Source organism: Podarcis filfolensis, assembly GCF_964270895.1.
Source record: "Podarcis filfolensis genome assembly, chromosome: 1".
In the NCBI taxonomy this organism is placed as follows: Eukaryota; Metazoa; Chordata; class Lepidosauria; order Squamata; family Lacertidae; genus Podarcis; species Podarcis filfolensis.
Genome location: NC_139604.1, coordinates 23611785 through 23628768, shown reverse-complemented (window position 1 = coordinate 23628768; position 16984 = coordinate 23611785). Strand labels below are relative to the sequence as shown.

The following is a 16984-nucleotide window of genomic DNA, read 5'->3' as shown; positions in this document are numbered from 1 at the left end:
GGAGGAATGAATGAAAGTCCCCTCAAGGTATCTGCTTTATATACATTATTTACACAATGGGCTGCACATGATTGGCTAATTCCGGAATTCTACTGTAAGCCAATCAGGTTGTGGATTCACTTCTATCTGGAGCATGATTGGGTGGTTCCTGCCAACCAATCATATTGCTGCATTGTTCTAGGACCAATCAGACTGCTGCATTCTGAATCCTATTGTTCTAGGACCAATCAGACTGCTGCCTTTTGGATCCTATTGTTCTAGGACCAATCAGACTGCTGCAGTTTGGATCCTATTCAACTCAGTACATAACACCCCTCCCCTCTAAGTTCCAGTCCTGCCCGGGAGGTCGCATTCATAGTCCTTGAGGTACGCCGGTGGCCTACGTGTGCGTTGCGGCCTGGGGTGTTCCCTGGTCCGGGGTTCAGGTTCTGGCTCATGTTCCAAGGATGCTGGCTGTGATGGGCCTGTTTGGTCTGGTGCAACCGGTTCGCTCAGTCGTGGTTCTGGTTCCGGTGTCCTTTCGGCCTCGCGGGTCCTCTCTGTATTTACTGATTCTGCCTCTCCTGCTGGCCCCTCCTGCTCTATGGGCTTCACTGCCCCTCTGTTCCCTTGGGACTCCTCTGACCTTTCCTGGTTTTCTCCCGGGAATCGTCGCCGTTTCTGGTCGCAGTGGCGGCGCCAGCATTGCCCCCCATCCGTTAGCACCTCGTACGACACGGGACCAGTGACCCTGGTGACTGTGGCGGGTACCCATGCTGGGCCTGCCCCAAAATTCTTTGCGTACACTGGGTCCTGGGCCTCGAAGGTCCGGGGGTTCCTGCCTTCCCCCACCACTACCTCATCCTGAGCTCTATCGGGGTGAAGGCGGTCCAATCTGATTGCAAGGCGCCGACCCATTAGTAGTTCAGCGGGGCTCCGGCCAGTCGTTGAGCTGGGGGTGCTGTGTTGTGCTAGGAGGAATGTGGCAAGGCGGTACTCCCAATCCCCTTGCGTCATGCGGCGAAGGGTGTCCTTGGTGGTCCGCACCATGCGTTCTGCTTGGCCATTGGTGGCAGGGTGGAATGGCGCCGAACGGATGTGGCGGATGGCGTTCTGCGCTGTGAAGGTTTGGAATTCTCCTGACGTAAATGCAGTCCCGTTGTCTGAGACGAGAGTGTCAGGGAGCCCGTGGGTTGCAAACAGCCTGCGTAGTACCCGGATGGCTGCGGACGTAGAAGTGGACGGTACCAGTGCGACTTCCAGCCATTTGGTGTAGGAGTCCACCACTATGAAGAATGTTTTCCCCTGAAAGGGGGCAGCGAAGTCCACATGCAGGCGTGACCATGGTGCTCGGGCGGACTCCCAGGACTGGACTGGGGCCCTTGGGGGATCTGGGCGGGATTCTTGGCAGGCCTGGCAGTGTTTGACCCAGGCCTCTATCTCTCCGTCGATCCCCGGCCACCACACATAACTCCTGGCAAGGGCCTTCATTCTTACTACCCCTGGGTGTGTCTCGTGTAGGGCTGTGAGGACCCTTTTGCGGAGGGGCTGGGGAACAACGACCCTGCTTCCCCATAACAGGCACCCCTTGTGGGCCGACAGTTCATGTTTGCGGGTTGTGTAGCCGGCGAATTCTGGCCCGGGGCTGCTGCTGGGCCATCCCCTCCACACCCAGTCCAGGACCCGGGAGATGACCCTATCTTTCTTGGAATGGTGTGCAACTTCTTGTGCCTGAATGGGGCGGTCGGGAAGCAGCTCCAGGCTCATAACCTCTTGTGCAGGTGCTGGGTCGGGGCCTGTTTCCGGTAGTGGTAGCCTGCTGAGGGCGTCCGCATGGCCCATCGCCTTCCCAGGGCGGTGAATCAGTGCATACTGGTAGCTGGCAAGGAAAATTGACCACCTGAGGACACGAGGAGACAGCACTTGGGGGGTCTGCTTTTCGGAGGCAAACAAGCCAAGCAAGGGCTTGTGGTCAGTCACCACGGTGAAGGGCCGCCCGTACAAGAAATCATGGAATTTTTTTACTCCTTTCACGATTGCCAGACCCTCCTTGTCGATTTGCGAGTAGTTCCGCTCGGTTGCGTTGAGTGTCTGGGAAAAGTATGCCACCGGTACCTCTCTTCCATCCGGGAGTTGGTGTCCCAGGACAGCGCCAATGCCATAGGGTGAGGCGTCGCATGCTAGCACCACCGGCAGCCTCTCGTCGAAGTGTGCCAAGACCGAGTTTGAGACAAGCAAGTCCTTGACTGCCTGGAATGCGGCCTCCTGGCGCTGGCCCCACACCCAAGGGGCCCGCTTGTCCAGGAGTCTGTGTAGGGGCTCCGCTACCGCCGCCTTGTGGGGAAGGAAGGAATGGTAAAAGTTCAATAGTCCCAAGAAGGCCTGAAGTTCAGTCTTGTTCTTGGGCGCTGGGGCATCACAAATGGCCCGTACCTTGTCCCCAGTCGGGTGGACCCCTTCTGCGTCCACCATAAATCCCAGAAAGTCCACCTGAGGCACTCCTAGTAGACATTTTTCCCGCTTCACCTTGAGACCCGCTGTCTGGAAACGGTGCAGAACGGTGCGGAGGCGGTCCTCAAACTCCTCTGGTGTGGGCCCGGCAATCAACACATCATCGAAGAAGGGGGTGACGCCAGGAATCCCTTTAAGGAGAGAGTCCATTAGATTCTGGAATATGCCTGGTGCCACGCTGACACCGAATTGCAGCCGCTTTACCCTGAACGCTCCTCTGTGCGTCACAATCGTCTGTGCCTCTGCTGTGGCCTCATCTACTGGCAGTTGTTGATATGCTTGGGCCAAGTCCAGCTTGCCAAAAATTTTCGACCCAGCCAGGGTGGCAAGGACATGGCTGACCACTGGCACTGGGTATGCATGGGCCGTGAGGGCCTTGTTTATGGTACATTTGTAGTCTGCGCAGATGCGGACCGAACCATTCGGCTTGACGGGTGTGACGATTGGGGTTTCCCAGGGGGCATTAGGCACCGGCTCCAGCACTCCTTGCTCCACGAGTCGGTCCAATTCCTCGTCTATACGGGGTTTCAGGGCGAACGGGACCCGGCGGGCCTTGAGCCTGACTGGTCGTACTGCGGGGTCAAGCTGTAGAGCAATGGGGGGGCCCGTATACTGTCCCAATTTCCCATCAAAAACCCCCGGAAATTCCTTGCATATGGCGTCCACGTCCACTTGTAAGGTAGTGTGGTTCACCCCGGTGACGGCTAGCCCCAGTGGTCCAAACCATGCCAATCCCAGTAAGCTAATGTAGGGGCCCTTGACCACAAGCAAGTCCAGTTGCCGCGTCCGCCCTCGGTATTGCACCCTGAAGGTCCCCACCCCCATTGTGGGGACCTTACGTTTCTGGAAGTCCCGGAGGGTGAATGGGGCCGGCCTGAGTTTGGGACCCCCAGTAGGACACAGTTTCCTTAAGGTCCTTGCCGAGATTATGGATAGAGTTGAACCCGTGTCAAGCTCCATGCGGCATGGGGCCCCCTCTATCTGTACCTCTACATAAATTTTCTCTACGTTGGGGTGGGGCAACTGGTATACCTGGAAGTCCGTGAGCTCCGTCGAGTTGCCTTGGTGTGTTGGGCCCCGGGACCTGGGGCTCTTGGATTGGTCATCTGATGCCTGGCGTCGGGTGGGCCGAGCTCGACACACCCGGGCGATGTGTCCCAATTTTCTGCACTGCCTGCACTCTGCGTTGCGGAAACGGCAGGTCCTCCTCTCGTGACTGTCTCCACAGCTTGCGCAGTTCCCTGCTTCTCGTCGAGGCAGCTGTGGTATGTGGGCTGCTTGAGTGCGCTGCTGTACTCGGTGCACCTCCTCCCTGTTGGATCCTGAGTCGTCGGTGAGGTCTTCGTGGTGGACCCTCGGTTGGGACGGCTGGCTCGGCCATGCCTCTTGCGTCGACCTCTCGGCAGCTTCCGTTGCCAGGGCCTCCTCCAGAGCGACCTGGAACGTTAGGTCCTTCTTAGCGTAGAGGCGTCGTTGCAGCTTCTCATCCTTCAGGCCACCGACGAGGCGGTCACGAAGCATGTTCTCCAGCTCTGAGAAGTTGCAGAACCGGGCAGCTTGGCGGAGAGAGGTCACAAACCCAGTTATGGTTTCCCCAGGGGCTTGCCGCTTTGCATAGAAGGCATTTCGACGAGCCACCACAGAGGGCTGTGGCGAAAAGTGCCCCTTCAGCTGTTCCATTATTGTTTTGTATGGAACAGTAGCGACGTCTTCGGGTGCAAGGAGAGCCCGGGCGATTTCAAACGTCTCCTCTCCGCAGATGCTGAAGAATATTGCCCTCTTCTTGGCGTCTTCTTCATCGGTGACCCCTTTGGCTTCTAGGAGGAAGGTGAAACGGGAGGCGTACGCTTCCCAGTCTCCAGATGCTGGGTTGAACGGCGAGAAGCTGCTGTCGGTTGCCATTCTGAGTTCCTTGTGTCCCGGAGCTGAAGCCTGGATACACGGTGCGAGGCAGCGGTGCGGCAGGTGGCGGTGCTGCGGTGCTGTGTGTGGCAGTCAGCTCAGCGGGATCCCACCTTCGTCGCCAGTGAAATATACTCAGAGTCGCAAAGTGATTTCATGCTCTTTTTCAGCTCATAGTGGTGAGGAGGAATGAATGAAAGTCCCCTCAAGGTATCTGCTTTATATACATTATTTACACAATGGGCTGCACATGATTGGCTAATTCCGGAATTCTACTGTAAGCCAATCAGGTTGTGGATTCACTTCTATCTGGAGCATGATTGGGTGGTTCCTGCCAACCAATCATATTGCTGCATTGTTCTAGGACCAATCAGACTGCTGCATTCTGAATCCTATTGTTCTAGGACCAATCAGACTGCTGCCTTTTGGATCCTATTGTTCTAGGACCAATCAGACTGCTGCAGTTTGGATCCTATTCAACTCAGTACATAACAGTTGGCAATTCTGGGAAAGGGGGGGCTCTGGAGGGATCTTTGCACCACGGCGCCAGATATACTTAAGATGGCCCTGGTGGGACACTAAACAACCTGCTGTGTCACTTCTCACCCATTAAAAGGAGAGCGCTATGACATTATTATGTTGAAGAGCAGTACAGGTGTCTCCCCGCCTATGTGAGGGTTACGTTCCTGGTTACCACGTGTATATGTGAAACCACGTATAGTGGGCAACACCATCTAAATAGCCTGTAAACAACATCTAAACCTCTGGAAACACTTTAAACCCCCTTAAAAAACCAGCAGCACTTGCCAGAGCCTCCCCCCTTTTTGAAGCAAGCTTCCTAGTGCGTGGCTACATTAATCAACTGCAGCAGGCTGAAAAGGCCATGTTACCGAGTATCATATTCTGCTGAGTTGGCACCATCTATGAAACTGTAGCAATATAGGAAGGGGCAATCCTGACAGCCAGAGTGGTTATCACAGCTGTCATGGAAAAACTCAACTTCAGAAGGCTACAGTCTTCAAACTTCCTACTCTGTACAATGTTAAGAGTAGTGGCTTTAGAGCAGGTCATCTGAGGGTTCTGACCATTCTTACAACCCAACCCACTCCGTCTTTGCAAGGAAGTACAGTGGTACCCCAGGTTACATACACTTCAGGTTACAGACTCTGCTAACCCAGAAATAATACCTTGGGTTAAGAACTTTGCTTCAGGATGAGAACAGAAATCATGCAGCAGTGGCGTGGCAGCAGCAGGAGGCCCCATTAGCTAAAGTGGTGCTTCAGGTTAAGAACAGTTTCAGGTTAAGAACGGACCTCCGGAATGAATTAAGTACTTAACCCAAGGTACCACTGTAATTTCTACTGAGTTCAATGTTGTCTTTTCTGCTGAAGACCTTCCTCTTCCAGTAAGCCATTTCAGGTAGAGATCTTTCCCTGTCTGCATCCAGTACCTTTCGAAGAACAAACTTCATTACTAGTATGGTTTATGTCATGAAGTCCAGAGAATGGTACCCAAGCAAACAGCTCTACTAGCCCAACATAAGCATTTTTTACTCTGCCAGTGGGATTTCCACTCCCTCTCCTCTTGTCATGTGCCCCCTAAATCTGCTCCAGAAGGTTGAGGAGAAACCCACAACAGATTTTTTTTTGGGGGGGGGGGAGTGCAGAGGGGGAGGGGAAGTTTCGTTGTCCAGCCTGCACTATGGGACCTATATAGTTGTATCGCCTACAGTTCTGATCCAAAGGCTCCTGAGTTTTTCAAAACTGACTGGTAATTTTATTGTTGTGAGTGGCTCGAAGTCACTTTTGTTTAAAAAAGGCTAATATAAATACTCACCATCACCTAAAATTCTAGGGTTTGAGAAGGGAAATTACATAAACTGGCTCACCCTCCACTGCTGCTGTCTTCTCTCAAAGTGATAAACCTGTCATTATACCCCCCATCCATTTTTCTTCTTCACGTACCCTTACAGACTTTGTTCTTCTGGTCATTTTTGAAAGTCAAACAAGCATCCATTTTTATTTTTATTTTTGCTGTAAAAAGGACTGAAGATATTGTCCCCACATTCTCACTTTCATCATCATCATCATCTTTTTGGTAATACTGCAGTTCAGATATTTCCCTCATAACTGAAGGCAGAGAGACTCAGAAAAAGAAAAATGTGCACCGGGAAGCCAAGAAGCCGATAATTTGGTTTCTGACATTTAACTAAAGAGCATTTTTAAACTGAAGGCCCCGGTCCAGTTGCCATTACTCTCAGCAGCAGGTTGCTTTACAGGTTGCTGCTGTACATGAAACTCTTGTCATGTAACAAGATATCTGTGCTCTCAGCTTTAGCAGCACTAGTTCACCAGGGAGGAGAGAATCTGGATTCAATGTTCCCTTTCATAAATAAATGGTTGGCGTTGTAAGAACTGACAGTGCTGTCCATCTTGTCTGGTGCTGCCCCTGTAGCTTTATGGACATATGGATGTGCTCATTAGTGACTCTGTGCATTGGCCCATCTGGCTCAAGTATATTCAGACTGCCAATGGTCTCCACCACATTTGAGAGACCTTCCCTGCCCTGCTACCTGAGGTTCTTTTATGGGAAACCAGGAATTGAGCCTAGAACTTTATGCACGTAAAGCAAGTGCCCAGCCACTGACCTATGACTCCTTCAGTTCCCTGTCTACTAAGGAGAGCAGTGTGCACAGCTGAAGGTGCTTCATAGAAGGACTTGATCAGAAGCAGAGCCTCCTTTGTCCATGCAGATTCGGTAGGAGCCAGCATATGGGCACTTGTTCCAAAACTATGGAACAACATGGTGTCATGCCTTCAGGGTAGTGGGCCCAACTCTATGGAACTCAATCACAGTAGAAATCAAGCAAGCCTCAATCATCCCTGCTGAATTTCAGAAGCCTGGTTAAAACTATTTTATTCCAGAAGGACTTTGCATCATGAATCTGCTCTGACGTTTCAATCTCTGGTGTTTAATTTATGTTTTAAATTTTGGATGTGTTTTGTAAGCCACCTTGGGATTCAGATGGTAAAAAGCGGGGTATAAATTCTTAAAACAAAATGGTTTCTATGCTGAGTTGAAGAAAAACTGTTTTGTAATATGTTTTATTTAAAAGGCCCGTCTTTTACTTTTCAAAAACTGTATTTGTTTTGATAGGCGTGTGACGTACTTAGAAATGTAGAGGCCTCCCTTAAGCTTCTTAACTCTGAAGGAATAAGCTCGCCTCTCTTGGCAATAAAACATGAGGAACTGAAGAAAGAGATTACAGAAGGATCAGCTGATGCCTTGCAGAAGGGACAAGCCTTGCTTAGCAAAGGAGATGCCCACAGGTAAGTGAAGAACCCCATACACATTTAGGAATTGCCTCACAGGTATCAATTATTGCTGGGAAGTTACATGGTTCTAAGCAGGTCGGAATACTCTTTTTCCACATGAGCAATGATCAAGGGGAACGTGGGGAGTTTTTAAGCAGAAATAAGGCAAATCCTGAAAATGAGGAAATGCAACCCAGGGTTTTATGAGCTTGACCGTTCATTAGGATTGAATCCAGGGTGATTCCCAGTGGATGAATTCTCTTCCTCACATTCTTGAAAGCATTCCTCACAGCCCCTTTCCCCCAAATTCACTGAGGCAAGGGGAAGTGATGGGGAAGAAATACAAGTTGCTTCATATGCTGCAATTCCCCCCCCATGGTAATAATAATAATAATAATAATAATAATAATAATAATAATAATAATTTTATACCCACCCTTCTGGCTGGGTTTCCTCAGCCACTCTGGCCGGCTTCCAAGAAAATATTAAAATACAATAGTCGGTCAAACATTAAAAGCTTCCCTAAACAGGGCTGCCTTCAGATGTCTTCTAAAAGTCTGGTAGTTGTTTCTCTTTGACATCTGGTGGGAGGGCATTCCACAGGGCAAGTGCCACCACCGAGAAGGCCCTCTGCCTGGTTCCCTGTAACTTTGCTTCTCGCATTGAGGGAACTGCCAGAAGGCCCTCTGCGCTGGACCTCAATGTTCAGGCTGAACAATGGGGGTGGAGACGCTCCTTCAGGTATACTGGGCTGAGGCTGTTTAGGGCTTTAAAGGTCAGCACCAACACTTTGAATTGTGCTTTAAAACGTACTGGGAGCCAATGTAGGTCTTTCAAGACCAGTGTTATGTGGTCTTGGCGGCTGCGCCCAGTCACCAGTCTAGCTGCCGCATTCTGTCATTTTATTCAGGGTCACATTTTGATAGGTTTACTTATCTGAAGTAAATTTGTTCATATTTGTTTCCTCACAAGTTCTGGTGAGAAACTCGTTTGAGGAAGGGGAAGTGTTAGAGCAAAATCCACAAATGTCCTAGTTTCTCTGTTTTGCTGCAAATTAACATTATTGTTGGTTTTCCAAAGGCTAGCTGTGCAAAAGATCAGAATTGTTTTCATCTGCCTCCTATAATCCTACCTACCAGCAAAAATGCTAACTGTCATTTTGTTTCTGCCTTCAGTTCTTGGATGACTGGTGTTCAGGAAATGGTAAACTGCATTAACAAAAGAGTAGATGGGCTGATCAAACAGTGTACTGCTTACAAGGAACTTGCCTCAGAAAAACAGCACTTAACCACCTCCTTAGACAATTATCTCAAGAAGGTATATGAAAACATGCAACCCATTCTGATAAATATAACTGAATGATAAATAGAAATTGAAGTCCAATTTTATTGGACAGTGTGATTTTTCGGTGAGATCCACTATATATTTTGGAAAGTTGTATGTCTGCTTGGATCATTGTTGTAAAAAAACAGACATTCACAAAATTGGGGAATGCTTTCTGAAATTTGAGATATAATGAATGCTTCTTGCTTCTATGGGGAATGTGACTACCCTTTATAACCATAATAGGTGTTTTCTAGTACAGTTCTCTACTAACATAGAACACTATGAAATATTTGCTGCATGCTAAAATCAACCCTGGCATTTGGTAGACACAGCTTAATCCAATTTAGATGCTTCTAAAAATGTGCAACAGGAATGAATCCTCATAATGGCTATATATACAATATAATTCTATATGCTAAGCCATCATGGCTATTTTTTCCATTCATGCTGTCACAAATGTAAATTTATGTGCATGATGCGCAATTACGTCCACAAGCCATAAGGCCAAAGACTCGAAAATGTACTCAGTTTAAAAATGAAGACAGTGTTCTTATGGAGAGAAGAGAGTTTGTGAAATTAGTTATCCAGGCTACTTTTTGCTTCTTGGCTAATAAAACAGTAACTAATATGTGTGTGAATCATAATGCTGGAAATGTAGTTAGAGGTTAGGCATTTCAGTATATATGTCTATGTAGTCTTAATCGTGCACATGCAAAATCTCTGTCCCACAAAAAGGAACAGTTGAACATGCCTTCATTTTTAACTATATGGTGTCGTTTTTACTAACTCAAATATATGTGATGACACATGGCACACTCTCTCAAAGAATCGTGCCATTTTACAATGCATGTGGGAGAATCACTTATATGAAAGCCCTCCCCTATCAAAACTTCTCTACCTGTGGAATGCTTATACCTACATCCCAGTGAAGACTTCTAGCCCATAATTATGCCATTATGTCCCAAACAAGCCTTGGTGGCATGCAAATTAGTAGTTCGATGTTTTTAACTAGTTATTTTTATTCAAAACCAAAGGCCTCTACAAAGATTAAGAACGTTGGTCCAATCGTCTCAGCTGCAATAAATCCTGGATCATCTGTCCCTGAATCAGAGAAAGTCCTGAACAAATACTTAGAGCTGGCAAATCAAACTAAGGTAAAATACTTTTGTACACTGTATTTTTTTTTTAAACCCTGTGTCGAGCCATATGTTATTACTGTGCAAATTTCCCCAGGTACTTCAGGAATGGCTTGCTTTTCTACACCAGTCCTGCACACCAGTGAAGAATCTTGCGATGAACAGAGTCCCATTACGCCAGGGATAAGGAACTTGTGGTCCTCTAGAAGCTGCCTGATTACAACTCCCATTATCCCTGCTGGCTGGGATGAAAGCTGTAATCATAGAATTGAAAGGGTCATCTATCCCAACCCCCTGCAATGCAAGAAATGTTTTAGCAAGACTGATTTTAAAATTGCTTTTTTTATGGTTGCTTAGAGACATGGGATGCAGGTGACGCTGTGGGTTAAACCACAGAGCCTAGGACTTGCCGATCCGAAGGTCGGCGGTTCGAATCCCCACAATGGGGTGAGCTCCCGTTGCTCAGTCCCTGCTCCTGCCAACCTAGCAGTTCGAAAGCACGTCAAAGTGCAAGTAGATAAATAGATACTGCTCTGGCAGGAAGGTAAAGGGCGTTTCCATGCGCTGCTCTGGTTCGCCAGAAGCGGCTTAGTCATGCTGGCCACATGACCCGGAAGCTGTACGCCGGCTCCCTCGGCCAATAAAGCGAGATGAGCGCCGCAACCCCAGAGTCGGTCACGACTGGACCTAATGGTCAGGGGTCCCTTTACCTTTTAGAGACATGGTGCTGGAAGAATTAATATTAAGCACATTTCATATTATTTTTCAATATTGTAATATTATACTTTAATTCTTGCTTTTTATTTAAATCTGCCATCACAACTCCCACCCACTCAAACCTACTACAGACCTTGGCGACATATCCCATAGTGCTTAGGGTCCTCCAACCCTCAGGAAGTGCTGTGGTAGATATAGGAAATCTGGGCGGGGAGAGGGGAATGGTTATCCCACTCCGCACAAGCGGAAACACTTTTCGCCAACGCTAATATCCTAAAATCGTTTGTGCGGAGGGAGTTGTTTTGGTTTTTTTGACCTGAGGGTGGGGGGGGGGGTATAGATAAGTTGCAAACCTTCAAGGAGTGGCCCAGTTTTAGGTAGGCAAATTCGAATGTGCACATTACACGTTATATTTCTCTGTTTATGCTGCTGTAGGAGATGGCAACTGAACTGGAATTAGCTGTGAGAATTTTTAAAGAGATGGAAGAACTGGAAACCACAGAAGTGGCCGTTTTCTCTAACAAAACTGACCTCCTGAATGAAGAACTGACAACACTTAACAGAAATATTAGCTCAAAACTGGAAATCCTGAAGCCCTATGTAGAATTTTTGAAGTCATCCGATGAGGTACTTTCACCCTCCACTCGAGAGTCATATTCCCTCAGGGTAATCTGTTAGGGGCTGCATGCCATTGGTGAAGGGGGCTGGAGTCAGTGGAAGCCAGCAGTGGGTGGGGCCACAGCCCAAAGTAGATGCTTTTCTTTCTCTCATTCTTACTTTCTGCCACCCTCCCCCCTTGTTACCCACATAAAATTAGACAGAGGGACACAGGTTGCCCACACTTGTGTAGGTGGTATGGAGCCAGGTGGACCAATGTTGTTTAGAACGTAATGCAACAAACGACGAGCTCCCCAAGTACCTATGAGGTGGTTATCTGAGTATTGTAGGTGGCATAGTAACCAACTTCTAGGGGCCAAGGGGTCTTCAGTACACCCAATAAAGTATGCCCCAGTTGATGGGCATTGCCATTCAAATGGTGTGTGTGCACCACGCCATGTGATCGGTTATGCGGCGCAGGGCTTGCCGCCCCCCCCCCCAATATTTTACAGTCGTACCTCGGAAGTCAGAACGTCTTGCGAGTCGAATGTTTTGGTTCCCGAATGCCGCAAACCTGGAAGTGAGTGTTCCAGTGTGAGAACGTTCTTTGGAACCCGAATGTCTGGTGTGGGTTCTGTGGCTTCCGATCGGCTGCAGGAGCTTCCTGCAGCCAATCGAAAGCCGCGCCTTGGCATCCCTGGTAGGGGGAATTAATTATTGCAGTGATTTTGTTCTAAGACTATATTTGGTCAGAGTCTAAGATTTGACAAAAGTCTCTTGAAGGACCAGAATGACTGGCAGATTTTACTTTAGTACTCAGTGAATGCCTCTGTCTAGGAACTGGCTTTTAGAATATGGTTTCTTGATTCAGAGATCTGTGGAACTATTTGAATGTGAAAGCTATGAGAAGGTGATTCCCTGATTTGAGAAGCGAGTGTATGTGATTGAGTGTGAAAACTACCAAAATAAACTACACTTTGAGAGCATGAGAGAAACAGGAAAACAGAATGATACAGAGGGTACTTTCAAACAGTCTCTGTTTTCAAGGTGGGATTCAATCGCATTCTGGCAAATTCGGGTTTCACAATCCTTGAGAGGTCTTGGACAACAAGCCCACTTTCTTAAAAGATCAAACTTTTTGCAATAAGATGAATGGTGGGGGAATACACTGGAGAAAGCCATCATGTAACCTCCCTGCCAAAAATAATAATAATTAGGATGAATGATAAATAAGTAGGTCATCTGGAAACACCCAGAGACAGAGAGCTGAACCCTGAAAGCACGGCAGGTACACCTCCCTAGAAATCTGATTGCAGTTAGGAGGTCTGCTGCCTCACTAGGCCACTAGCAGTGTAAAAGCCTCCACTGACAATGACACCCCACTTAGTGTGTAAGTAAATCAGATATTACAAAAACACTCGGCATTGCTAGTGACGAGGCCTCCACCAAAGGGAGCCATACCCTAGTAAATGCTGCCCCTGAGACTTCTGACGGCTCAGAGAATTTGAGAGTGCACAGTAAGCGCATTTAAAGGATCATCAGCCCTCGCAGGAAATAATTATATAGTGGCTGTTTAAAAAGGATCTACCCATGATGCACTTGGGCAAAGTCCCTTTAAATGGAATAAAATTATCTCAGAAGAGACTACGAAGTGCCCAGAGTTTTACAAAGATAAATCCCCACCTGTTCCCAGTTTTCTGAAGTTTGGAGTTGTGAAATGGGAAAAATTGGCACGGCATCCCTTTCTATTTTAACTAACTAAGGATGAAATTAATTTGAAAAGTGAGTTCTTGAACAATTGCTTTATTTACTTTCCATTGACTTCAGCGAAGGGATTCAAGGATTATACAGGCCAGAGTTAATCACAGAGAAATTCCAACATAAATGTAGAGGTTATCTACACTTGCTTATTTTTACCCCTTTAGGTCGGAGGTGATGCTCAGAGGCTGAAGGAATTCTATATAACGGAGGCTGTGCAAGAAGATAGTGAAGCTAAAAATGAGGCTTTGCTACAGTCGGCTGACGACCAGTGGCAGATGGTTTTAAAGAAGATTCTTTCCACTCAAGACATGGGACATGACTTTCTAAATTTAGTAAACATGGTGAGTCTCTCAGCGATGCTTTATTCGCTGACTCCAGCATTGACCGCCATTAAAAATCTTGGCGCCATTTCCCCCAAAATATTTCCAAACATAAACATATTGAAAATATGTGGGAAGGATCAGGGGAACATGGAACCATTTCTCAAAAGACAGCTCAGTGGTAGAGCATGTGGGCTGTGGATAAAATGTCCCAGGTTCAATCCCAGGTATCTCCAGATACAGCTGGCGATCACTGTAGACAATATTGGGCTAGATGGACTAGACAAAAGCAAGGAAGCCATCTGAGTATCACGAGTATGTGGGCCAGCATCAATGTACAGTGGACTAACCTTACAATTGAGAAATCACATGCACAAGTAAGAACTCAAGGAAGGGAAGCTTAGAAGAGAGATTGTTTGCTTATTTATCCAACATCGAAGAGAAGTATGATGAAATGGCAAAAAGGAAAAATAAGCTAGTTAGGTTAGGGATAAGGCTGGCATCATAGACTTCATGGGCTTTGTTTCCATGTGCAATAAAATATTATGGAAGAGAAAGGGTTCAGATTTCTCTTCCTTTTCTATACCACAAAGTGGGAGTTCTTGGTATCTTAAAAGTGGAGGCTGAAGGAAATTTTGGCTTTTTCTTGGCTCTTACTATTATGGGGATTTGGAAGTATCAAAAATTAGATTCCACCCCCCTCAGAAATAAATTTGAAGTTTCTTAATTCTTCATTCAACAGATAAACGAGAATCTAATACTCAATGTGGGAAGTGTTGTGCAAGTAACTGAACATACTATTGATATTCTGAACAAAGAAAAGGAAGAATTGACACAGCTGTGGGCAACATGGAAACTTAATATGAATCAAGTGAAATCCATCAAGCAGCAGTGTGGGAAATTTAATGAACAATTTAAAACAGTAAGTGAAGAATATGTGGTTGTTTCTGACTTTCTGCTTGAAGTTTTTATGGTGTCTTATGGGCTACCAGTGATTTTGATTTTGTCTAAGCTGATCAGAGAAACGCTTAACAGGCCCCAAATCAAAATCAATACTTGTCACAAGTAAGAAATATCCTGAACGAGCAAAGTATATTCAGGAGGATAATAAACTACAGTAGTTGAACTTTTAAAACAATCCCTCTTTATTCCTAATGGCAGTACATTTTTTATTGTATTAGGTACTTAAAAATGTATAGGCTGCTTAATCAGAAAACTCTCTAAGAGTTGCTCATAACAAAAACAGCAAGATAATTTTCAATAAACTTCACATAAAATTAGCATATCTTATTTTTTGTTTTAAAAATGTGCGCACATGTGTCTAGAATTGCTGAAATAAATAAGTTTTCTAAATGTGTTTAGAACAATGTGAAGGTTGCCTGCCAAAGCAAATAAATAAAATAGACAAGGCGTTCCAAAGCATAGGTGCCACCACACCAAAATAATGACTTCTTACAGATTTGGAAATGGGATCCTTTTAATGAGGGTCCTGGTTGTGCGTGGGCCCCTAAGCCACTCCCACTGGGAGAGTTGTTGCCAGGTGTGGCCTAAGCCTTAACCGTTGGGCCCCAGGATCCTGCCAGGCTGTTTGGGCCAATCGAGGCAGTTGCCGCGATTCCTGGGGCCTATAAAAGTGGCAGCGCGGCGTAACTGGGGGAACTTGCATCGTGCTGCCGAACACCCGCCCTCCCTCCCTAATTTTAGGTACTGCTAATTTGGCCTAGCTTTGGACTGGGTCGCCTGCTTTGGAGCAGGGGCTGGGTAGGAATTTTTCCATTTGGCAGATTGGATGTAGCCGCTTGGTTTTTGCCTACCCCCTTAGCAATCGTCACAACTTTGTAAGATTTGGCGGTTTGGTATTGGCTTATTGAAGTGTGTGGGAGGGGAGGTGCGGCCAGTGTGGTGTAGTGGTTGAGAGCTGTAGACTCGTAATCTGGGGAACCGGGTTCGCTTCTCCGCTCCTCCACATGCAGCTGCTGGGTGACCTTGGGCTAGTCACACTTCTCTGAAGTCTCTCAGCCCCACTCACCTCACAGAGTGTTTGTCGTGGGGGAGGAAGGGAAAGGAGAATGTTAGCCGCTTTGAGACTCCTTCGGGTAGTGATAAAGCGGGATAACAAATCCAAAATAATCTTCTTCTTCTTCTCCATGAATAAGGGTATTCCGGTAAAGGAATCTGGGGGTCCTGGATCTTGTCCGAAGTCCCCTTGAGGGGCTAGGGCCATGCCAGGACCATAGGAACCCCAGGGTGAGCTTCATTGGTCTTCATCAATGTTGCTCCCTCATTTGGTGTTTACCCTTTCAGACACAGAGAGGAGTCAGTTATAGTCTGTTGCCAATGCCTAAACCAACACTGCTCACTTTGCTGCAATCAATAAAGTTGTGGCCTAAATTTTGCCCAATAACTTAAACTAAAATTACGTGTCAGTGTGAAGTTATTTTCAGGAGGGCCTCGGGACGCAACTGAACATTTTATGGCACTTTGCAAGTCTGGGTTCCTCAGATAGAAGTGGTTGAATGGGCACCCTTCATCAAGAGACCACAGGGCAGTTTACAGCATAAAACATAAAACACAAAATGCGTAATATGTTTCCAAACATATATATATGAAAAACAGTTGGGCAGGAGCAGCGAAACATGGAACAATTTTATTTAAAAACAGCTCAGTGGTAAAGCACTTGCTGTGCACACAATATTGCATTTATATGAGTGTGTTCTTTTAAGATGTGTAGGTTTTCATTCACTGCTCCAGTACTGTATACTATAGAGATTTATTTTGCATTTTTGCAAAAACAACCTGATCCTTTTCTTACTTCAACAGCATGTATTACCATATCTGTATTTATTTATTGTAGACTACCCAAAGCTTAAGCATTCTTCAAGAGGCACTCAAGTCTACAACAGCACTTGATCTTGGGAGTAACCTCTCAGTACTTATAGAACTGCAAAATAAATTTAACCATATGAAGCCACGGTTTCAGGTGAGAAGAGAAATTAAGCACATCACGCCCTATGTGAAACAAATCATTTCTAAGCGCTTGCTCCTAGAAGTACATAAAGCAAATTTTTCACTCCATGTTAAATTCAGCAGAAATGCTATGCTTAATAATTTTGTGACAGAGAGAACTTCACATTTTTGGTATTGTGGATGGGTGCACATGTATAAGTTTATGAAACTGTTTTGCACAAAGTTGAAAAATGTGTCAGTTTATTTTATTTATTATTATTATTATTGAAATAGTTATCTAGAAGCTGTTTATAAAGTTTGTATTGAACATAGCATTTTGTGTGGAAAGGAAGTGGGGGGAAATTAGCTTGGGTGGCACAAATGTTACAAAACCATGCCCCAGTTATATTTTGCATGCTTCAAAGGAAAAAAAAACCAAACAGAAATAAAAGTCTGAGACTAAATTTCCAGGAGG

General features: G+C 46.4%; 1 protein-coding gene across 7 annotated transcripts in view; it reads left to right on the top strand.

Moving 5' to 3' along the window:
• CCDC141 (coiled-coil domain containing 141) overlaps positions 1-16984 on the top strand; it is a 114767-nt gene that overhangs the window by 60791 nt on the left and 36992 nt on the right. For all 7 annotated transcript variants that reach the window (XR_014551221.1, XR_014551222.1, XM_083626022.1 and 4 more), the window contains 7 exons: positions 7549-7721; positions 8882-9023; positions 10067-10186; positions 11321-11512; positions 13408-13584; positions 14306-14485; positions 16418-16543. Coding sequence is in view for 5 of the 7 variants with exons in the window: in XM_083626022.1 (XP_083482148.1) it covers positions 7549-7721; positions 8882-9023; positions 10067-10186; positions 11321-11512; positions 13408-13584; positions 14306-14485; positions 16418-16543 (1110 nt within the window). In the remaining 2 variants the exon portion in view is untranslated. The remainder of the gene's footprint in view (positions 1-7548; positions 7722-8881; positions 9024-10066; positions 10187-11320; positions 11513-13407; positions 13585-14305; positions 14486-16417; positions 16544-16984) is intronic.